Raw genomic sequence first — 21,651 nt, forward strand, 5'->3', positions numbered from 1 at the left:
GAATTAAGTAATGAGACATTTATGTGTATCTTATTTATTAGTTTAGCGAATAACTTTGTAATGAGGTAATCGAATTCTGGCTTGAAATTTCCCTTCAATGTAAAGAACTTGAGCGATAAGTTTAAATTAGGTTATTTCTCAGAATGATATGTTATCAGTAATGGCGCTGGTCCTCGCCTTGAGCAAGCATATATTGTGGCAAATGGTCCTGTGTTTGTGGGGTCACCTATTTGCAACATCATGCCTCCAAAGGTTACATTGAAGATACAAGATTAGCGCAATGTTCTCTCTTCCCTTCTCTTCGGATCAAGCCTAACATTGTTAGAACTGGTTACTTCACTCTCAGTGGAGATAGCTGATTGGCTTCAAAATATCTCAAAAAGAGATTAACCTTAGGCCACCCTTAACCTAAATATACCAGGTTCTTTATTTTGTGTTTATGTTTTTATGTCACCAAATGTTGAAAACTCGTTTTTTATGGCCTACGCATACAGTCAGATTTTGATAACCTTTGTTGATACTGTTCTTGTAAGGTGATATTAAGATGATATCTTGTTGAGAGACCTGGCTTTTGTGATGAAAACTTATCTAGTAATTGAAACGACTTTCAACCCGATGATTCAGCGACCTAATCTCTGTATTCCCTTTTCAGCAACGCTGTCACCGCTGTTTGCCCAGCTCCAAGATATGGGCCGGGACAACGACCCTTTTGTCATTACTTCAATCATTGGACAGGAACTATTATCGGTACGGGAAGTTTATCCTGCGATCACTGTACTTGAAGCATCACTGCAAATCGGCACATCGGATGTTAAGTTAAAAGAATCAGTGTTGTCTGCTCTAAGCAGCGCGCACTGGAAGACGGGAAATACCAAACGGGCAATGCGCTATATGGAGGACGATTTGAAGACTGCGGAGGAGCTCGAAGATGAAGCGGGCCAGTGTCGGGCTCATGGTAACCTTGGCAATGCGTTTTATTCACAGAACATGTACAAAAAGTCCTTGAAACATCATAAGCTCCAGCTTAACATTGCGACTAAGTTGCAGGATGGACAGCTCATTGCAGAAGCCTTGACATCACTAGGTCATGTGTATGTTTCAACAGGGGACCTCTCCAGCGCACTGGCCAGCCATAAACGTTGCTTGGTTGTAAGAAAAGAGTTGAATGACCGTGCAGCAGAAGGCAAAGAACTAGGCAATGTCGGCTCAGTATATACATTGATGGGTGATTATCGTAATGCAAGCCAGTATCATTTAGAGAGTCTTCGTGTAGCTGAAGAAATCCAGGACAAAAATGAAGCTATTAGATCTTGCAATAATCTTGGCAGTTTGTATTACAATATGCGACAGTTTGACGATTCTGTTACTTATTTAATAAAGGCAGTGAATCTAGCAGTTGAGCAAGGTGACTTGTCTGCCCAGTGCAGGGCTTTAGGGGGTCTTGGCCATACTTACAGAGGGCAAATGAAGCTAGAGGAGTCTCTGAGGTGCCACGATAAACAACTTAAGATCGCCATCAAAATCACTGATCGCTCTTCAGAAGCAAGAGCTCGTTCGAATATAGGTGTTGTCTTGCAGCAGAAAGGACAGTTTCGACAAGCGTTGGATTTTCACAAGACTCATCTCGTAATATGTCGTGAACTGAGAGACAAGGATGGGGAAAGCAGGGCATGTGGGAATATTGGAAATGCATACCACTCTTTGGGACAATATGAAAGAGCAGTGAAGTACCACAAATATGCTATTGCACTGTCAAAGGAGCTAAGAGATCAACACAGCGAGGCTTCATTGCACGGAAATCTAGCCGTGGCCTTCCAAGCATTAGAAATGTATGACGAGGCGGAGGCACACTATAAAAAATACCGGGAAATGGTGCGAGATTTAAAAGACCTTCACGGTGAATGCCAAGCAGAGAGCAATCTTGGTAACTTTTACATTGCTAGGGGAAACCCAAATACGGCAGTCGAGCATTATTCTCGTGAACTGACAATTGCAGAAAAACTGGACAACGTTGACGAGATGGCTAAGGCTTGTCATAGTTTAGGATATGCGTTCTATCTGAAAAAAAGCTACGATGACTCTATTGAATACTACGAAAGGAACATTCGACTCGCAACTAAACGCGGTGAACGTGCAACACTTACAACTGTGTATTGCAATTTAGGACTGGCCTACTTAGCTGTTAATGACTTCGAGAAAGCTGCAGCCAGTCAGAAGAAGTTTCTTCTCGCGTCTACTGAGAAGAAAAATGTTTACAATATTTGCAAAGCCCTTGGGAATATTGGCGATGTTTATTTCAAAGAAGAGGAATTCACAGAGGCATTGCGATACTTCAGCGAGAAACTCAAAGTTGCCGAAGAAAGCAAAATTGAGACTCAAAAAGCTGTTGCTTGCAATAAGCTTGGTAAAACGTATTTTTGTGTTGGCAATTACAGAAAAGCGCTTGAACTGTACAATAAAGAGTTGATGTTGGTTAAAAATTTCAACGAAACGTCAAAAGTATTTGATTGCTTAGAAAACATAGCACATATACAGTTGGCGAAGCGGAGTTATAAGGAAGCGTATGCTACCTACTTGGAACAACTTGAACTGTCAAAGAAGTTGAAAGAAGACGACAAGGAGGCCAGATCTCACAATAACCTCGGTTTGAGTTTGATACAGCTTGAATCGTATGAAGATGCCTTAAAGGAATTCGAAAAGCAATTAGAGATACTGATAAAAACGAATGCTGGTGAACTTGAAGAAGGAAGATGTCGCGGCAATATTGCCGAGTGCTATTTTTATTTGAAAAATTTCAAAGAATCACTGAGAAGCTACCAGTTGTGTTTTGACCTTGTATCGTCAGCGGGGAGTGTTTTGGATCAGGACATGGCCTATAAATGTCTATCCACCGTACACAAAGCTATGGGTAATATGCAAGAGGCCAGGGTTTGTACGGAGAAGAGACTTGTATTGTCACAGGACGTTGAAGATGCAGTGAAATGCGAGGCCTATGGCGAACTAGCTGAAATACATCTCTCTATGGAAAATCTTGACCAGGCAATTTCTTATTTCGAAAACCAGCGTAAAATTGCAAAGGAAAGTGGGAACGTCGAGTCGGAGATAAGCGCTGTTGGAGGACTAGGGAGAGTACACGAGAAAAGTGGCACGTTTGAGCAGTCTTTGAAGTTTCATCTTGTGGAATATGAGCTAGCTGAAAGATCCGCGAATCTCGAGGCAGAAGGAAAGGCAGCGAGTAGCCTGGGGCTGATTTATAAGCACCTTGGAAAGTATCCGGATGCAGTTAAGTATTGTGAGAAAGCACTTGCAGTTGGCAGTCAGTTGAAGGACGAGAAATTGCAGCTTTTGGTTCAGTCCAGACTGGCATTGATCAAACATCTAATGTGCCGCAATTCAGAATGCTTCTCGCATTTGCAGAAGGTGAAGGAAATCGCAGGAAGAACCAAAAGTCATGCTGAAGTCATTAAAACATACTTTCGGCTTGGTATGTGTGAATTTGTTCAAGGCAATTATACGGCTGCTGAAAAGAATTTCCAGCATGTTTTTACGCTCGGTGTTGATATGGCAGTGAAAGAGGATGGAAAGGAGATTGCAAATTTTGTTTCTGCAGCATACCAAATGCAGCAAAGGACTCTTGCTGCCGACAAAAAATATTTAGATGCTTTGAAGGTTGCTGAGAAAGCTCGGTTGTTTGAGTGCCGCATTGGCATGAAGTCTGAACATTTCGACAAGAGTCGACTTGAGGCTTATCAAAATTCATCGGATACCTTGCTAAAACACTTGAAGAAACTTGATTCTATTGTGTTGTATTACTCGATTGCTGGCGGACAGATCCTGTTGTGGTTGCTAGCACCGGGCAAAGGTATTGTCAAGTTTACCATGATACCGTTGTTGGATGGCTACGGAACTGAAGACTTCGAGGGCGCCGACTTAGATGACATACCTCATCATGTTCCTCGTCAGGTGACTGAGATCCTGGATGTATTAATCAAAGAGTTGAGGGAAAGCATCGGAGTTGGGGCCTTTTGCAGCAAAACAGAACTGCGGAGGCATCGCAGTTTCGATTGCGAAATGGTGGAGATATTACCCCCAGATCAAATGCCATTAAAGAAATACAGCCGAATCGGCCAGCGAGCATCTGCATTTAGTCCCCCAACCAAGATCAATAAAACTACTTACAATTTTTCGATGAAGCAGAAGCCGTCTAACGTTGTGCAGTCTGTGGTAGATAGCGAATGGGCGGGGAAGGCGCGAATTTCGCCCTTGAACAATTTGCTGATTAGGCCTGTTCGAAAGGAGTTGAATGTTTTAAGATCAAAAGAAAGTGAAGCAGTTAATATGTTAATTGTTGTTCCCCATGACTTGCTCCTTGTTCCATTTTCTTTGCTCAAGGATTCCTCTGCTACCAAATATTTTGCAGAAAGCTTCAAGATTCGCACCACAACAAGCTTGGCATTTGCCTTTAGAGGAGGAGGCGGGAAAAAAGAGAAACCAACCGAGGAGCCATTTAGAGATGTCATTGTGAATGGAAACGAGGTTGGCGTGAAGGAAGAAGTGACAAACATGAAGAAGATCTTGGGAGCTGACGTGATTGCTTTAGATGAAGGAGAAAAGGCCGACTTTAGACTGAAGTTGTCAACTGCGAACATAATTCACTTCGCAGCAAAAGTGGCCTGGTCATCAGCATCTCTTGTGTTAAGCGGAGAAGAGGTTGGTCGCGTGTTGTGCAGCAGTCCAAATTCGGAGCCAGAGTTCGATTCCTTTGATAGCTCGTCCCGTGTGCATTTTCCAGCAATGCCTGATATTTTGCTGTCAGCTGAGGAAATCTCGACCCTCGACCTACATGCTAAGCTTGTAGTGTTTTCCGTTTCTCAAGTCGCACAGCACGAAGACTCGGTGTCCTCTGATACATTAGCCTCATTGATAAACGCTTTTCAGTTGGCCGGAGCCGAGGCTGTCATTGTCTCGCACTGGCCCTTGTCAAACCCGACTGCAGAAGCGTTTTTCGCTAGCTTCTATGAGAAATTTGAAGATGGCGCAGATATCTGTGACGCATTTCAACAAAGCGTGCTTGTAGTAAAACAAACACCTTCTTTAAGTCACCCAACAAATTGGGCTGGCTTTCTGCTCTCTGGCAAAAATATTTCGCTGCATAAGAAGCGGGCTTCATTGGCTCAGGTCCTACATCTTCTGCTCGAGAGGCCTAACAGAGATGCTATCAAAGTTCTCCTGCATTTGGTAAGTACCTCATGTATTAAGGCTTTCATTTTAACGATGTCTTCCCAGTCAGTAGAAGTAAAAAGTGACATCATCATATCTTTATTTCAAGCGCTCGATAATCGTCCCTTTTTATTAGCAACATACGTAGAATATTTACAATTAATTACCTCACAATAATGTAGATTAAATTAACTCACAAAGCGCCTAAGCCAAACAGAAAAACAAATAAAAATTGGGACATGTTTTTGGTCCAGCACAAAATTATAGAGATAAATACCCTAAAATGCTTTTGTTAGTTTACTACATTACCGTAATGTCTCGAATAAGCGCCCAGGCGCTTATTTAATTTTTGAGGCTCCAGGATGGGCCCTTATTTAAGGAGGCGCTTAATCGAGGGGGACGCTTATTTAAAAAGTAGATTTGGGTGCAAATTTTGTTATTCATTAATCTTTCTTGTTGAATTACTTTCCAATTATGCTTTAGTTGAAAATTCGAATAAGCGCCCATTTCTGAAGGTTGAAGAATGGGCTCTTATTCGAGGGGGGTGCTTATTCAATAACTTCACCTCTAGGGTGGGGGCTTATTTGAAGGGGGCTTTTGTTTGAGGGGGCACTTGTTCGAGGCATTACGGTAATTCAGAACTGAAAACAAACATCGACAGAATGTAAATCCCTTGTCCAAAGACAGCTTCCAGCTCCCTTATGATTTTTCAAGATACAGCACCTTTGCTTTTGGTCTAACTATATGTGATACTCTTATCGCAAAAATTTGCACTTTATTTCAACGATTTTTCAAAGTGAGTTGAAATGACCCGGTAACAAATGAATGAACCAGGAAGGAGTGTTTCATTTCCAAATCAAACCATTTCTTTCCGCATTAACCAAGATATACGGTGTGCTAAGCCATCACTTATCCGTGAATGATGGTAAGATCTTAATGATGATTTTCAAAGTCGGGTTTTGAGATAACAGAAATTCCATCTATATTTCTTGGTGATTCTGAATGAGCAGATCTCAACACATGCACACATGTGGCAGCGTCATCAAAGAGTTCTGTTTTCCACAAGGCCTACCGCAAGACCTATTTGAAGGAGGGTCTTGTAATTATGTGATTTCAGTCAATAAATGATCGTATTTTAAGACTTCTTTCATTTGGAAACAGAAGTAGGGAATTCGTTATGTGTTGGGGCATGTCATTAAAGTTGCCCTTTAATACTGTCATTATAGTTCGTCACACTACAAGTTTAGTTGTTGAGGCTTCACAAAGATCAACATAATGAATCTCAACACTATTGTGTAATTTTGCAAAGGTGTGCAAGCAGCTAAAATAGAGTAGACGAGACGAACATGACGAGTTTAGATCTCCATTTGTTAAGAATTCAACACGCTGCATTGCAGAGTTCCTGTTAACTTGATATTACCCCGCAGATACCCATGCTCTTGAGATTTTCGAGAGATTCACCAATAAGCCGAGTGCAATCTCTTAAACTTGTAATTTTGTAAACACATAGAGCTATTCGGAAAGGCCATTTGAGACATTGATACCAAATATGTCTAGTCTGTAAAACCAGTTATTTAGGTGGATTAATTTTGCATGAATTTCTCATGAATTTTGGAATGAGACGTCTCTTTTCGAGACAGAACTTAAGTTGGGTATGAACGAGATTTTGAAAACCAGTTGCTGAATGACTCGGGAATTTAACCAAATCAGTGGTTTTTTATTGTATTCAAATTGCCTGCCCCCAGCGTTTTAAAGGCCAATGTGATGACACCACTTGCAAGATTTTCATTCATTAAAAACTTTCGACTATTTTACTTCATATGAAAGTACGAAAGCGTATCTTCCTTGTGTTTTTATATTTTATTATAAACGACCTTTGGCAAAAATGTGAATTTTCTTGTTTAGCAGTACATTTTTTCTTGATTGGTGGTTAAGTTAGCCAATGTGCATGCAGTTTAGAATCAACACAATCTCCCATTGAATTACAGGTTGAAAAAGCTCGTCAAAGAATCGCACAAGGAAGACGAACATCTATGTACACTACCGAGGCAAGTGTCAAAGCCAAAGTTGGAGATGTTTTAGGTTGGCAAGAGTTGTTAACAATGGTTGGCTTTCGGTTCGAGCGTGCCAGTGGCGATTTACCGTCTTCGGTTTTCTTTCCTTGGACTGATCATGTCGGAATATTGAACCGATGTAGTAACACGCTGTATGCCTTTCTTGGTGAGTCGAATTTCATTGTTGTTGTTGTTATCATATGCAACTGGCAGAGTAGAGGGGCATTGATCTATAGAGAAGCCTGGGTCGAGCTTATTATTATCTTGAAACAACAAACACAGGGCTCCAAACATAGACTAGAAGCTATTGTTCGTTGTCGTGGCGAAGTGTGCCGATTATGAAAAACCAAAGCAACTGAAAATCTTTTTGGAATGTTATTGAAACGAGCTCGGAAAAATAAAATGATAGCAAAGGATGCGAAATCTTTGAACGTAAAATCGTTTTGAATAACTTGATGAGAAAGCAGAAGAAATGTAATACCCATCACCTTTGCTTGCTGAATTGAAAAAATTTAATGAAACGTGACCCACAGCCTTCTTTCTTTCCATCAACCTCAGACATTTTTGCCAGAAAAGAAGCTCAATCCAGTCTATTTTATAAATCAGAGGTCAAGACAACGTTTTGTAAACTTGGTGCTTAGGCCATCTTTGATTCGACGGATCCTATGGCCAAAATGCAACTTTTAGCTTCTGATTTTTGTGTCAAATCTTAATGTGGGGCTTTGAATTTTTCAATAATTCAAGCACAATGAAGCTAGAAGCATTGAGATTTGAGAAAACACCTTTCACCGTTCCTTTAATTTGATTTGTACCCTATAGCCTTCTCTCTGTGCTAGGGACAGCCCTTTTTTCTTACAAAATTAGGAGTAAAGTTTATTTCCTTAAATTAAATAAAGTCTCCGGGCTGGAGAGGCAATTTCCTCTAGCAAGTCCATTCAGAAAGGGCGCAGCCATGCATCCATCAAACCTTCATCTTTTCTCCCCATATTACTAAGAATCGTTTCGGCACGGTGTAAATAAGCCTTAATTACGCGCTGAATTTTTAGGAAATAAGTGATTAATTTTCATGTAAGCTTTTGTAAATAATCGAAGGCACTTCACCAAATGGAAATTTTAGACGAAGGTTGTAGAGGAGTTACTGTTTGATTCCCTGTGGTCACTGCATTGGTTTTGTTAGGATATAGGTATGCGTCAGTTTGTATCCAGCCAGGTTTTAAGAGCTATCAAATTTTTGGTTACCAACATCGAAGAGGTCTCTAATCTTTAAAGGAACTAACTGTCTTCAACTGTCAGAGATTCTGATATTTCAAAAACCCAATTTTCTTCTTGGAGTATCAATTTTGGGCTTGGTATGTCGCGTGAATTTGAAAATTGCGAAATCGCTTTTAGTTTTTCATTGTATCCTTTGAAGAATTCTATATTTATCTGGAACCTCAAAAAACGATTTTGTGATTTTGAAATTACTATATTTTGCAATGCAATTCATACGAGTATAGCATTCTCTAGGGGAGTTTTTATTTCAATGTATCTCATTGAAAAGTGCGAGGGTCCTTGCCTCTTGCATCATACTTTCTGTGGCCAATTTGTAGCCCGAAATCCATATGATATTACCCCGAACAAGATATAACCATCATAAACAGAAACCGATGATTTGAAATGAAATCGATCCGTACATTGCAGTCATGAAGAAAAAGGATGTTAAGAGTGATTCTGTTTTGCTTACGGCAAAGGCATTTTCTTCCATCGAAAATCGAGCCTTCTTCAAGAAATTTGCTTAGGCCATTACTTGATTTTCAAAATTCTTAAAGCGAATTGTCGTCGAGAAATATTTATGACAGAATTGTTAATAAATTGAAAGTTTACCAAACCGCATTTTGCTAAATGTTTTTCCTACTTAGTTTCAAAATCTTGTGAACCAGTTATTGAGAAACCAACGGAACTGAGGCCTGTTTTTGAACCGCTAGGCCTAACTCAATATCGTTAATTCTGGAACTAAAATTGGACTTACCAATAGTACCAGACCTCACTGGAGTGTAACTCTGCCTGAATACTGATAACAATCTTCAACTGTTCCAAAAAATGAATATCGTGGATGTAATTGCTAGAAAAATATTTCGATAATATTGCAGCTAAACAGGATCGTCCTAGTGGCATTTCACTTCGGTCTCTAGTCCAGTCCGTTTTCATCATAATGTGAAATATACCAAGGATGAATGGTCTGCACGTGGAATGCGGTCTCAGAAGAATTAAATCAGTTTCCCATTGGTCCCCGCTCTGTTTACGCTGTCAATCAAGCATCTTCCTTACATTTCTACTTGCTTTCTCATTACAAAGAATGTTAACTAGCGCAAGGAGAATTTTGTCAACACAACCCCAACTGTATCTTGAAATTTTACGGATTTAGTTCCTAGGATTCCGTGATTCAAAGCAAAATGTAAACATCTCAGAATCTAAATACCTTCAGATACCTAAATGTAAAAGAAGAACCTGAAGCAAAATTATTTGTGTGTTAATGTTGTGTATAATCAGCTAGAAAGAACTTCGCATAAACCTGTTTGAAGTTCGTTGATAATGTTACTCCCAATTGTTTGTTACCCGAATGTTGGATGATCCCAACACTAAATGTTAAGTGCTACTCTTAACTCGTTTTTTTCAATATTGCAGGGCTAACAAGAAATGGAATGGACGCCATGTCGAAACTGCGGTCTGCCCCTGAAGTTGCAAGTTCTCTTGTTTCCCTCGTAAGTTGGCTCAATTATATTTACTCGCTGGCCAGTTAACTGATCTGAAATGAACTAGCTTACAAACACTGACCATTCTCAAAACATTATATTTCTAATGGCCTTATATTCGATTTTATTCAACTGGTATTAAAACTTTTTGAAACAGGATTGAAGTTGTCTCTTCATTTTTTAGAACTTCATAAAAGAAATTTTCGTATGGTACATTTGCCTGTTTTGCATATTACGTGGCCTAATTTATTAATCCTCCTGTTCTAGCTGCGAGATGTTATCGGCTACTTCTCCGAAGAGTCGTCAAACGTGCAAGTGCCCCTAAGCATTAAGGTGTGGCGAGTGCCGGGTTGCCATGAACTACTGTCCTCGCTTGGATTCGACCTCATGGGCGTTGGCCGTGACGAAGTGGTATTACGCTCTGGCAGATGCAACCTCCGCCGCCCATTGCAGTGCGCCTTGCAGGCCATTATCGACCTCTTCGGTAAGCATTCTTAACTCTACTGATTTCATTTAAACACTGATATCACGATACGATTTCAGGGTAACTGCATCTCAGAGCGGTGGGTGCCAGTGCTCCATACCCAATAATATTTCCATCATTGTACTTAGTCGCTATGCAATGATCTGTGTCGCTATGCCGAAGATCCTGCGGGATTCATCATGCCATGACGTTGTTTTACCACCCTCTTTTCTTTGAAAAGAGTATACTGCCCCTTGAATTTTCACTCCGTGAACCTAGGCAAGACACATTATTTCTATGGTGCCGAGGTGTTTGACATTGAAGCGTAGGGCAAATCGCTCCATGGAAATATCGTATACCTTCGATGGATTTCCCTTAATCTTATCTGAAAGTCCCTATAAAACTTTTTGTTTTGGTGAAAATCTCGTGCGCTATTTGCCAGAAGGAATTGCTCGCTTTGAAGTGGGCGTTTGCATGAGTTACTTGTCTTTTTATAAACGTATTCCAAACATTATTAGCAATGGGAAGTTACGATTGAAAAATTTTTAGTAGGTTTTGACTTGGAAGACCATTCTGACTCGGTAATGATCCTAAACCGTAACGATTCTGAAAAATCTTGGGCATCTGGTTATTGGATTTTGGGATTTGGTTTGGATTTCTCACAATCTTGTTGAAGTGGGCTTCGATTTTTTTATGTAATAACAACGCACTATAGGATTTATTATAGATTGATTTGGTACAATCGCTTCATAGTTTCACCCAATCCATACAATCCAAACATCCACACCCATGCCAGTCAGAATCCTACGATGTTTAAGGCCTAAATGCAGAATGTAGATTTTGCAACCAAATGCTTGGATTGTACAAAGTATAAGTACTTGATTTTTGACTGCATATACAGCATCCTTTATGCGGGTTAAGTCTCTCAAAGACTTGGAAGTTCATGATTGCCTTTCATATTGTAACTGAGTCACTGGTGGCGGCTTGACATAGCTTTTTCGTTGTATTGAATGATCGCTCTACATTCTTATGAATTTTAAATGCTTAAAATGCATTTCATAAATATTTTTCAACTTCAAACGGTCAAAGTGACCCACAAACGTAAAGTAGAGTTAAAGATTTTAATGAGTATCCGGGTGTTTTCGTTTGCCGGGTGTTATTATAGATAAAGGGAGAATGCCCGGTACGCTCTTCTTTAATTTAATTCTGCCTACGCTGTTTTATCATTATCTCTGCACAATAAATTTTAAGATGCAAAGGGTGTATGTTTAATCTCACATCACATTGTTTTTCAGAAGCGGAGGATATTGAAGGCGATTTCATGTGCAGCGTGAATGGTAGGGCAGCTTCTGAAATCCAACTTCGTAATCGACTCTCTGGCAGCCAGTCACTATCACGTGAGAGCATAGACAGTGGGTATCACCCCGTTCGAAAAGCGAGGTCATCCCCAATCAGACCAGTCGCAGTTTCAATGTACCATGATAAGAGCAGCCATCACGGCAGCGGGGACCTTTCTCGTGAAGTGAATGGGCACGCTGATCGTAATAACAATGGCATCAGCTTACTTTCATTGCAGACCAAAGTAGGGTTATTTGGTGGCAAAGGCAGTGAGTCTGATGTTGGCCCAAGTGCAAGGAGACTCAGAGGTCGCGGTTCAATCACAAATGTCACCAGACCACCTGATGATGATAATTATGGGAAGCCTTTGTCAAATGAATCAGCCAAGATGAGTAGCTCTTTGAAAAAATTCAAAACATCAGAAAGTTTGCTTGATTTAGCTGAAACCCCAAATGGACATTTCATGACGGACGGTCCTATGTTTTATCAAGAAAGCACAAAATCAATATTCGGCAGTTCAAGTGAAACAGCAGATCAGGATGCATGGAAAAGCCAAACACTTCCGCCTCGAATGAATCAATTTCCTTCTTCGAATAACATACCAATACCTGGAAATAACTCCAGTCACAGAAAGGTAAGCAACACCAACAGCCTGCCAAGACGCATACTCTCAAAGTCAGACTCGTTTCCAATTGATGATCTATCTGAAGAGGAAGTGTCAGGGCGAGTTTGGAAATTGTCCGAAGACTCAGATACCAGTATGAGTAGCAACACATCAGCTGCAAGTAAAGGAAGTGTCAAATTTAGCTTCGAAGGGCCGAAAATATCTCCACTGGGAGGGGAGCGAAGTGGCAGGAAGACGCCCAAAGGCGATGGTGCTGACTATTATTCCAAGAATAATTTCTCTTTGATCATTCGCAACAAATTAGCTGGGAGTCAGCTGAACAACTCTGTCGCATCTATAACCAGAGGGACCACAATAATAGATGCTTTGAGATTGGAAAAGAAGGACTCTATTTCATCTGCGGAGGGGATTTCGCCAGACAAACGTCCCACTCCACTGCATTCGAAACAAAGACTTTACCGACCCAGGGGGAGCATATCCTCTGGTTCCACTGACAGTGCCAATATAATTGAAAATCGTCCTTTGAGCCAAGACTCGCCAGCATCACCTCCATCGTCTCTACCCTCGTCTTTGTCGTCAATCCACTCCTCCGAAGAGGCAGCACGTCTTACAGGTGAAAACATGACGGCATTTCAAGTGTCAAGGCGTAAGCGGGTATCGTCCGTCAATGGCTCACTCGTGATTAGCAGAATCTAGAACTAGTATCTTATAGACAATCACGGACATAGTAATTAGTACATATGGCGTCTTTCGTTTTGCATACGTAGCACAATGCCAATAACAAGAATGTTTCGTTCCAAAACAACAAACATCCTAAAATATTCATGTTTGTTTCTACTTCGACGTCATATGATAACCCTCCCCTCGTCACTAACCAAGTAAGTAACTGACACGTACTAAAAAAGTAATGAAATGTCCCAAATAGCAATTCTTTATACCAAATATGTATTTCTACATACCAAATATGTATTTCTACATACCAAATATGTATTTCTACATACCAAATATGTATTTCTACATACCAAATATGTATTTCTACATACCAAATATGCATTTTTACATACCAAATATGTATTGATACATACCAAATAATAATTGTACTTACCAAATATGTAGTGGCATGTACCAAATAGGTTTATTCTACCTACAAAGTAAGCAAGGAGACCAAAAATACATTAATACATCGCCAATACAAAACTCATAAACCCGAATCTTTTTTGGCAATGAACGTCATTTTTTCATACTCTTCATTTCGGGAAAACCTGTTTATGGAGATTTTAGTTAGTATTTGACATGACCTAGTCTTTATTGTATTATACCAAAATTGTAAATAGATTTTGATACACAATCGTTAGGAAATATGATAAATTGTTTTGCTGGTGATTATGGTGCCAGAAAAAGTAAGGGAATATTTTTTACGTATGTATTGTAAATAAAGAGGTCATATTGATTTCAAACCAAGAAGATACAATCCATGTTTTTGTTTCCAACTCTCATCTTTCATGCATCAGCTCAGGAGATCTCGCCAAAAGAAGCAAATTAACCTCCAGGGCTGAATATGTGGCTCTAATACCACCCAATACTTAACTGGTTTGAGTGTTGTTGTAACTAAGCATTTCAAGATTCATAACATTCATCCCGATTGGATCTGATACTCCCTCACATGAAATGTCGGTTCTGATCTAAGTTCCTTGGAATTAAGAAAGAAGCACGTAGACATTAGAAGCTAATGTGCAATTTCATTACCATGTTCAGTTGGATATTTTGATTGAAAAATGAAAATAGGGACCTCTTCAAGTTCTCATTCACATGACAGGGACCTTGAACAGCATTTGGAAGTTTTTTGAACATTGTTTTTATAGGCATAGAAGGTGAAAGCTAACAAACCGATGTGTGAAAAAAACGTAAATACAAAATGGCAAAATAAGGAAAAAAGAAGATAGGAGTGGTCGCCTGGTTGCAGCCTCAAACCTCGTATAGAAATAGGGGGTCGTGGTTTCGGAGAGGGTTCGTTGTGTAGATTTTCGTGGGGTTTTACGTGGGTTTATTTTTTAATTTACACATAAAATAGCCTGGCTGGTATTCGTATTAATAACCAGGTATATGAGAATTAATATACGTCAAAAGCCCGCGTACCCTCTGTTTATAGTGATGTTGAACGAGGAGTGTTCAGGGCACTTGACTCGTGCCTGTCACAAATTGTCCTGGTCACTACCCCCAGAGTTTCAAATATCGCCCATTTGGGATATCATAGTTTCTGCAAGCTCATCTTATCTAAGGTCATTCCTTGCTTGCCGAAAATTCTTATCAATATTTGAAGAATCAATTTATCTTGCCTAGCCGATTTATGACTGTCTTATAACCCAAATTCTAAAAATGTGAACCTAAACTCCAAAGGGTTTCCCTTTATAAAATTATTCAGTTCGAAACAAGACGAGTTTGATTTGCATGTATCAATAAAAATATTTGAGAGCAAAATCTAATATTGATAAATCCATTAAATTTCATTTATTTTACTGATCTATGTCAATTGTTGATACCAGCAATTGTTGCAGTCCAAGTTGAAAACTTCATTACTTTGTTTATAAATTTGATGACTAAAATTTCGAAATATTTATTCACAATTGTAAAATACTTAATGTCTAACTGATATCAATTTTGTGTAATCTACGTAGACTTCTATAATAACGATCAATGCAATTAAATTGTACCAGGAAAATTTGTTTCTAAAATAATTAACGACGTTTCGAGCATAGCCCGTTATCAAGTAAAATTGAAATGCGATGATAAAACTAAAAAAACGTTGAAGGAATATGGAATTCGACAAATGGAATAGGAAGATGGATATAAGAGCATGGAAAAGAAATATATGGAAAGAGCTAATAAAAATAAATATATATATACATATACGCAAACACAGAATTTATGTATATGTACATATATGCATAAAAATATGAAGAAAAGAAAAAACAAAGAAAAAGGAGGTGGGTTTGTTGAAGATACGTAAACTGTTTATTAAGTGCATAAGGATATTAAGTTAATATTAATAGTATATTAATATACCAACGTCTTACGCGTCACAAAACCAAACGACTTGGGTTCAAATCGCTGAAAACTAGCTTGTAGACCCTAAAACAACTGCCCAGAACAGTAAAATTTCTACCAAAAGCGCTGAAACACTAACGTCTGTTTGAAGCATATTCTACAACCATACCACCTAATCGTTCTATGTGGGGTAAACAGGACCACGTGGATTATCCTTGAAGAGAAGTATCAAATACGAAAATGATAAGCAACACCAAAATGTATTGGATGTGTCAAGGCTTAGATATGCATTCTGCGTAAATAGGCAGGGGCGGATCCAGCAAAAAACCTGACTGAGTTCCAGGCCAAGGCTAAGGTCTTTCGGATAATGCATTGATAATTGTGCCTAAAACAACATTACTACTCATATTTATGCATTTTGGTACCTTACCCTTATGGTACCAAAATACATAAATATGAGTGGTAATGTTGGGAAGGGAGGGGTAGGTACACACCACTCATTAAATCTAGATTCTAAAGGGGGGAGGGAGGGGTAGGTACTCGCCACTCACTAAATCTAGATTCAAGATTTCTTTCTGACAGAAGACAGTGCCTCTGTGAATTTTTTTGCAACCCCACTCCTTTTCTCAATACCTATTTGTTTGTCTTGGATGCCACAGAAAAGTTGTTTCCTTTTGTTTTGATCGCAATCTGTTGTTTTGCCTCCGTAGACACTAGCATATTTTTCAAAATATGGTGTTCCGTCTGAGCATAGGTCTCCCGTGCCATTTAAGACTGCAATTTAAAACCAAGGTAGTTAATGCTCCTGAAAATTAACAATATTTCCTTGTTTTATCTCAAACGCTTAAGAATCTGCTAGAATGCTGCTAGGGTCGTGAGTATAAGGGCCTATAACACATCTGCAGTTGCCATTTCGAATTCAATGTTTTAACAATAGGGGCAATAGAACAGAAACAAAAGGCAGCCAATTAACTACTGTCTATTGTACAGCTCTCTTGGAAATATGGTATCATTTCCGTGTTCCAGATGCTGTTTTGACTGAGTTCCATCCGTGTTTCAAACAAAATTCATTCACTTCCGAGGCACAAAACGTTTATTTCCGAGTTCTAGGATTGACTGCTGTTGTCCTCCCTAGCATCTGGAAAATCGTTTCAAAATCAAGACAGTGAAGAGGGAACAAAAAGGGCGAACGAATCACATCAAACTGGCAATTTTAAGATTTGGAAGAGACTGTGATGAAACTTAGAATTTTTTGGTTTCACTTTTTTAGTTTAGATATTACTCGTTTCGGGCAACACTATTTTTAGCTATATGTCGGAAAACTGACTGAGTTCTGTGCACCAAGGAACTCACTCTGGACCCGCCTCTGATAAGCATTATTGTTCAGTTTTCCAATATAGGTTATCGTCGACTGGGAGATTTACCCAGATTAAAGGTACAAGTTAAACTTTAAATAATAATTTATTGAAAGAAGGTAAACAGCCCTAGAATACAGAAAGGAACACAGTCAGGACGTTTTTCATTACTCGCAGCGCGGGCAGTGGGAACGTGGTGAAATCACAATGTTGGTTGTTCTTCCAGGTAATAAATATGATTTGTAGATCGTCTTCAAAAGTAAACACTGATGGGATTCAAAAGAAGCATTTCTTTCCCATATGCAGGCTATAAGACTTGACTTTTGAAACAGTTTTCTAAATAATTGAAATCCAACTACCAGCACGACTATTTGGACACTCACAGTGTACATGGCCCCAGATCTATAGATATCTGATAGCAAATTATGCTTATGATAATTGATATTTCTAGTCTGTAGAAATCTTGCCCACATTTTGTTCATGGGATGGTTTTCTTGGACAACCTCACAACAGATGTGTTAAGTTTGCATAGTTGTGTGATCCTATAAGCCAATTCTACTCTTGTTCATTTTATCAGCCCTGATTTAATATCATTAAATTCGTTAAAATACAGCCTGGTCTAGCACCCGCGTTGGTTTACATTTACAGTACTTTCTAAGCGATGGGTATTTATCTTGAATGCACTTTGGCTGGTTTCCGTATCGATTGAGACGACTTATACTTGGCTGCACCTTGATATTATCGTTCGCGACTTTAACAGACGCCTCAAATGTTGCGTCACTGGGTGATACTGAAATAACAAGCTCATAATCTTTTATGTTTTGGTTTGAGTTGGGGTCTCTTTCTAGAAACACGTCACACTCAATGCATTTCATGGTTTGCCCAGTCTGTTTAAATCGTTGTATTACGTCACTTGGTAGCCTCCTCCCTGCCCGCTTGACCTCTCTTAATGTCAAAATCTCGCATTTTTTCACAGCCATCTCCACACCACCTATTATTTCCTCATTAATATACGTAACAACTGCTTCAGCCATTTTAATGACATCACTGTTAGTTGTATTGAGTTCACTAAACTGCAGGCATGGGCACCAATGGTTTTTGATGCCTGCTGTTCCACAAGTACGCGTACTTTGGTCTATCGTACTGAATAGACTTTGCCCAGCGCTTACATTTGGATGAACAGGATATGTAAACATGTGTTTCAATGTGGCATGTAAATCAAAATGCGACGTTAGGACTTTAGTGTTATGCAGCATTGCCTTCTTCAGGTTTTGGTCCCATTTAATTAGCTTTGGTGGCACTGACACAGACAGGAACGGCAATCTCTCTTCCAACTTCCCAGTCAATGTTTCCCTAAATCCTTCAAATCGGGCGCCGTGGTCTCCAAACAAGACAAATATGGTGTCATTTAGAGTGCCTTTGTCTTTCAAGCTTTTAAAAAATGTGAGTAGATCGTCGTCTAAATTTTTCGCTTTGCTAAGGTTATCGTGAAACATAGCGGACAGAACAGTTAGTGAGAGCTTTGGGGTACCCTTGTATCTGTTGTGCAAATTCTTAATGAAGTCGAAACCCCTAATGTATATTGGATTGTCCCCGTGACATATGCCAGACGCGAAACCTTCACCTTCAGAGCCAAGCCAAAATGGCCTTGTGTAATGATCTGTCGGTGGTTTTTCAAAACCAAGTAAACGGTAATTGAAAGTTCCATAAACAGGCTCATCCTCGTCATATAAAGTGACATAACCCCGTTTCATAAATTCACCGAATAAAAACGGCCAACTGTCTATGGGCTTTGCGTTTGTAAATCCTCTGCGACTTTCTGGAAAATCCCATTCGAATCCTCCTGCGAAAATAGCACTTAACTGGGCAGTTGTCCCATCTCCGACTATGGTGTGACCCTCAAATATGAATGTATCTTTATCCTCTTTAAGGTAAGCGTAGGACTTGGGCATCCTCCGTTTTACGTTAGACGCTGATTGCGAGTCCACCATTAAAAAAGCAACATTGTACGGTAGATTTGAGGTCAACTTCGCATTTTTTGCCCTTTCCCTAACACTTTTCTTTTCTATGATCGTAGCATGATATTCCACGTACATTTTCCTGTCCTTAATTATTGCTACCCGTATAAAATCATCCGTGACCTTGTGACGCACATTAATGCTCTGTAGTTTACTCTCAACCATCAGCCATTTACCCGCCGCCTCTTTTTCAACCAAGGTCAAACCAGAATTTACTTGATATTTCCCCTCAGTTCTAATAGCAAGATACTTCTTGGTTTTCAAATGCATGATCGAACCATCTTCCTTTATCTCGAACCGATTTTCTTTCCCTTTGCAAGGGGACATGATCAAATCGCAACCAGCCTCGCTTGTACACAAATTATCAACAACCAGGCAGTACCTATCCAAAAGGTTTTCTATACCCCCAAGAGGATTCAAATACCAAAAGTTATCTGGATCACATGCTGTGAACTCTGTTGAACTTTTGAACAGGATCTTTTTGGACTTGGTATTTGCGTAAACGGATCCGCGATCGTGATCAAAAAGACATCCAACTGCACCTCTGTATGGCTTTACTCTCTCTTCTTTCGTTAATATGACACGGCCGGAGTATTTTACATGATCGTCGTCATTTTCTGGTCTTGTTATATATTCATAATATACGCCTAAGACATTATCGATTTGTACAACAAGTGTCTGGTCATCTAGACGAGAAAAGTATTTCTTTTGGCATTCCAGCTTGTCTACATCTTTGATATGCTTCATAGCATCAGCATCGAAGGGATCTAGCTGTGGTATCTTACAGGCGGGCTTCTTTACTGGCATGACATGACGAGAGATACGAAGACTAGCATTATCACCCTTCTGCAGAGCAATATTATTTCCATCTGGCGGGTAAATGTCGGTCAAAACACGTAGTAAAAGAGCAACAGTGTAAAGAAAGAAGAAAATAAAAGATACCAAAACTATCCTCTTGAAATGGAAGCGCATTTCACCAATAACAGGTCGCTTTCTCAGAAAAAACAACTGGCCAGCAACAATGACTTATAGCTCACGATTCCATAAACATCTCCTATTTCAGTGTCAAAGCCATGTTGTCAGAGGTCTCTCAATTTCGCAAACTTTAAGCTAATAGCTACTTTGTAGAGAGGTTTTGCCTGAAAAAACAGTTTCCAAAGCAACGCAAAATACAAAAGAAGTCATGTTTCTTTTATTATGGAAAGCCAACGCTGGCCGGACACATGGTCTCAAACAATTACGCAGGTACAATAATCAAGAACCGACAGGTTGCCAGTTTAAAGCATATTCACACCATTATTGGCATACCGTTAATTATAGACGGAAGTGGGCCACTAACATCAGCTTTACTAGCTATTCATCAGTTTCTGTTTTTGGTGTGGTGTTGATCATCTCTTCTGCTATAACGACAAACCATGTCACGTCACGACATCAAACCAAAGTCTTTCAATAGAACTTTGATCAAACGTTCTTCTTCCTTCTAAGCAACGTGTCATAATCACATTCTACGCCAAAGTTTACAATCTTGTTGCAATCATATTAGCATTCCTCAAATGTTTGCTTAATCGCACCTTCTTTTGCAATATGTTCGTTTCTTCTCGACAATCTTCCTAACAGCTTTCGTGTCAAATTCAAAACATCAGATGTGGAGGACAGATGGCTGCATTGCAAATAAGCAGGTTTTGCAAGCTTTTAAAAACATAAATGAGAAACTCACATTACGCCTTGCATCGCGCTACCCATAGCAGTATTTTTATGCTTGTATTAATCAATTTCTCGAGAAAAAACAACCCATTACCATGTGCCAGACCCAGCCCCCTCCCCGTAATTGTTTTTGAATCTCGTTTATTTGCAACCAAGCTCGTTGTAGCCAGAGATTTAGCCCCACTAGCCCAATGGTTGCAGCGTAAGGAAATTCTTCGAGAAAAAGGAAGTGAAAACATTGTAAAGAACTTTTTGATACGGTTATGTTAAGTTATGAATACGTTTTTTATAATTTAAGAAACCAGTTTCTTGCTTATATTCCTTGTGTTTCCAATTGAAGAAGGCTGCTATTTATTCACAAAGTTCATTAATTTAGAGGGGAGATTAAAAGAGCTTAGAGAAGGGAGATTAAAAGGACAACTAGTGTCCGGAAGAAAAATTGCTCGTCGCTTTGAACAAACATTCAACGTAGCTTCTTGAGTGAGTAGCTTTCTATTTACAAGAAAAAGGAATTATATCTTACATTCAAATTTTTGCAACTTCAACTTCTGTAGTTTTTCGAAGAAATTAGTTTTAAATCGAAAATTTGGACCATTAAACATTCGAAAAAAACTTTCCATGCAATTTACTTGTCCGTAACCTGTTTTTGTCCGTAAGTTGCTTCGTTGCTGTTATCTTCATTCAGCATAAACAAATTATTCAAAACAATAACAAGGCCAATTAGCTAGGCCAAGAAGCTCCCCATCCTATTTATCTATGTCTTTTATACAGAAAATAGACATTTAATTGAAAATAATCATTTCCACTTCAAAAGAAGGATTTTTGTGCAATTTCTTAAAGTTGAGGGTGACCAGTTTTATAGTTTCTTAAACATTTGGTCATTCGGTTTCCAGTTCGGTTTCCTATAGACGGTTTCGTATAAAATTTTAGCATGTACATGTATAGTGGAAAAAAATTGAAAACGGGAAATAGTGATGTCATAGGAGGCATTTTATTATAAGGGGACTGGCTCCCACATATCATAGACAAAGCCTTGTTTGTGGGGCAGGCTGGTACTTGATAATATTTACACATATGAAATGTCCCAGGGAAAAAAT

General features: G+C 39.3%; 2 protein-coding genes across 10 annotated transcripts in view; one reads left to right on the forward strand and one right to left on the reverse strand.

Annotated features, from left to right (window-relative positions):
• Positions 1-13,903, forward strand: part of LOC135691211 (uncharacterized) — a 62,059-nt gene extending 48,156 nt beyond the window's left edge. For all 9 annotated transcript variants that reach the window (XM_065209011.2, XM_089116029.1, XM_089116033.1 and 6 more), the window contains 5 exons: positions 653-5,238; positions 7,209-7,440; positions 9,939-10,015; positions 10,274-10,490; positions 11,765-13,903. In XM_065209011.2, the coding sequence (XP_065065083.2) occupies positions 653-5,238; positions 7,209-7,440; positions 9,939-10,015; positions 10,274-10,490; positions 11,765-13,128 (6,476 nt within the window). In that variant the 3' untranslated portion in view covers positions 13,129-13,903. The remainder of the gene's footprint in view (positions 1-652; positions 5,239-7,208; positions 7,441-9,938; positions 10,016-10,273; positions 10,491-11,764) is intronic.
• LOC135691212 (uncharacterized) lies at positions 11,831-21,650 on the reverse strand. The gene has a single exon (XM_065209012.2). It carries the CDS (start codon positions 19,820-19,822, stop codon positions 17,435-17,437), a length of 2,388 nt encoding a protein of 795 aa, XP_065065084.2. The 5' UTR covers positions 19,823-21,650; the 3' UTR covers positions 11,831-17,434.
• Between the last annotated feature and the right edge of the window lies 1 nt (position 21,651).

The sequence above is a fragment of the Rhopilema esculentum genome, chromosome 4, assembly GCF_057945365.1.
Source record: "Rhopilema esculentum isolate cy_ngs chromosome 4, ASM5794536v1, whole genome shotgun sequence".
NCBI classification, from domain to species: Eukaryota; Metazoa; Cnidaria; class Scyphozoa; order Rhizostomeae; family Rhizostomatidae; genus Rhopilema; species Rhopilema esculentum.

What these genes read in the sequence shown, in the direction of transcription:
- LOC135691212 (XM_065209012.2), bottom strand. Translation starts at nt 19,822, where the DNA reads ATGCGCTTCCATTTCAAGAGGATAGTTTTGGTATCTTTTATTTTCTTC.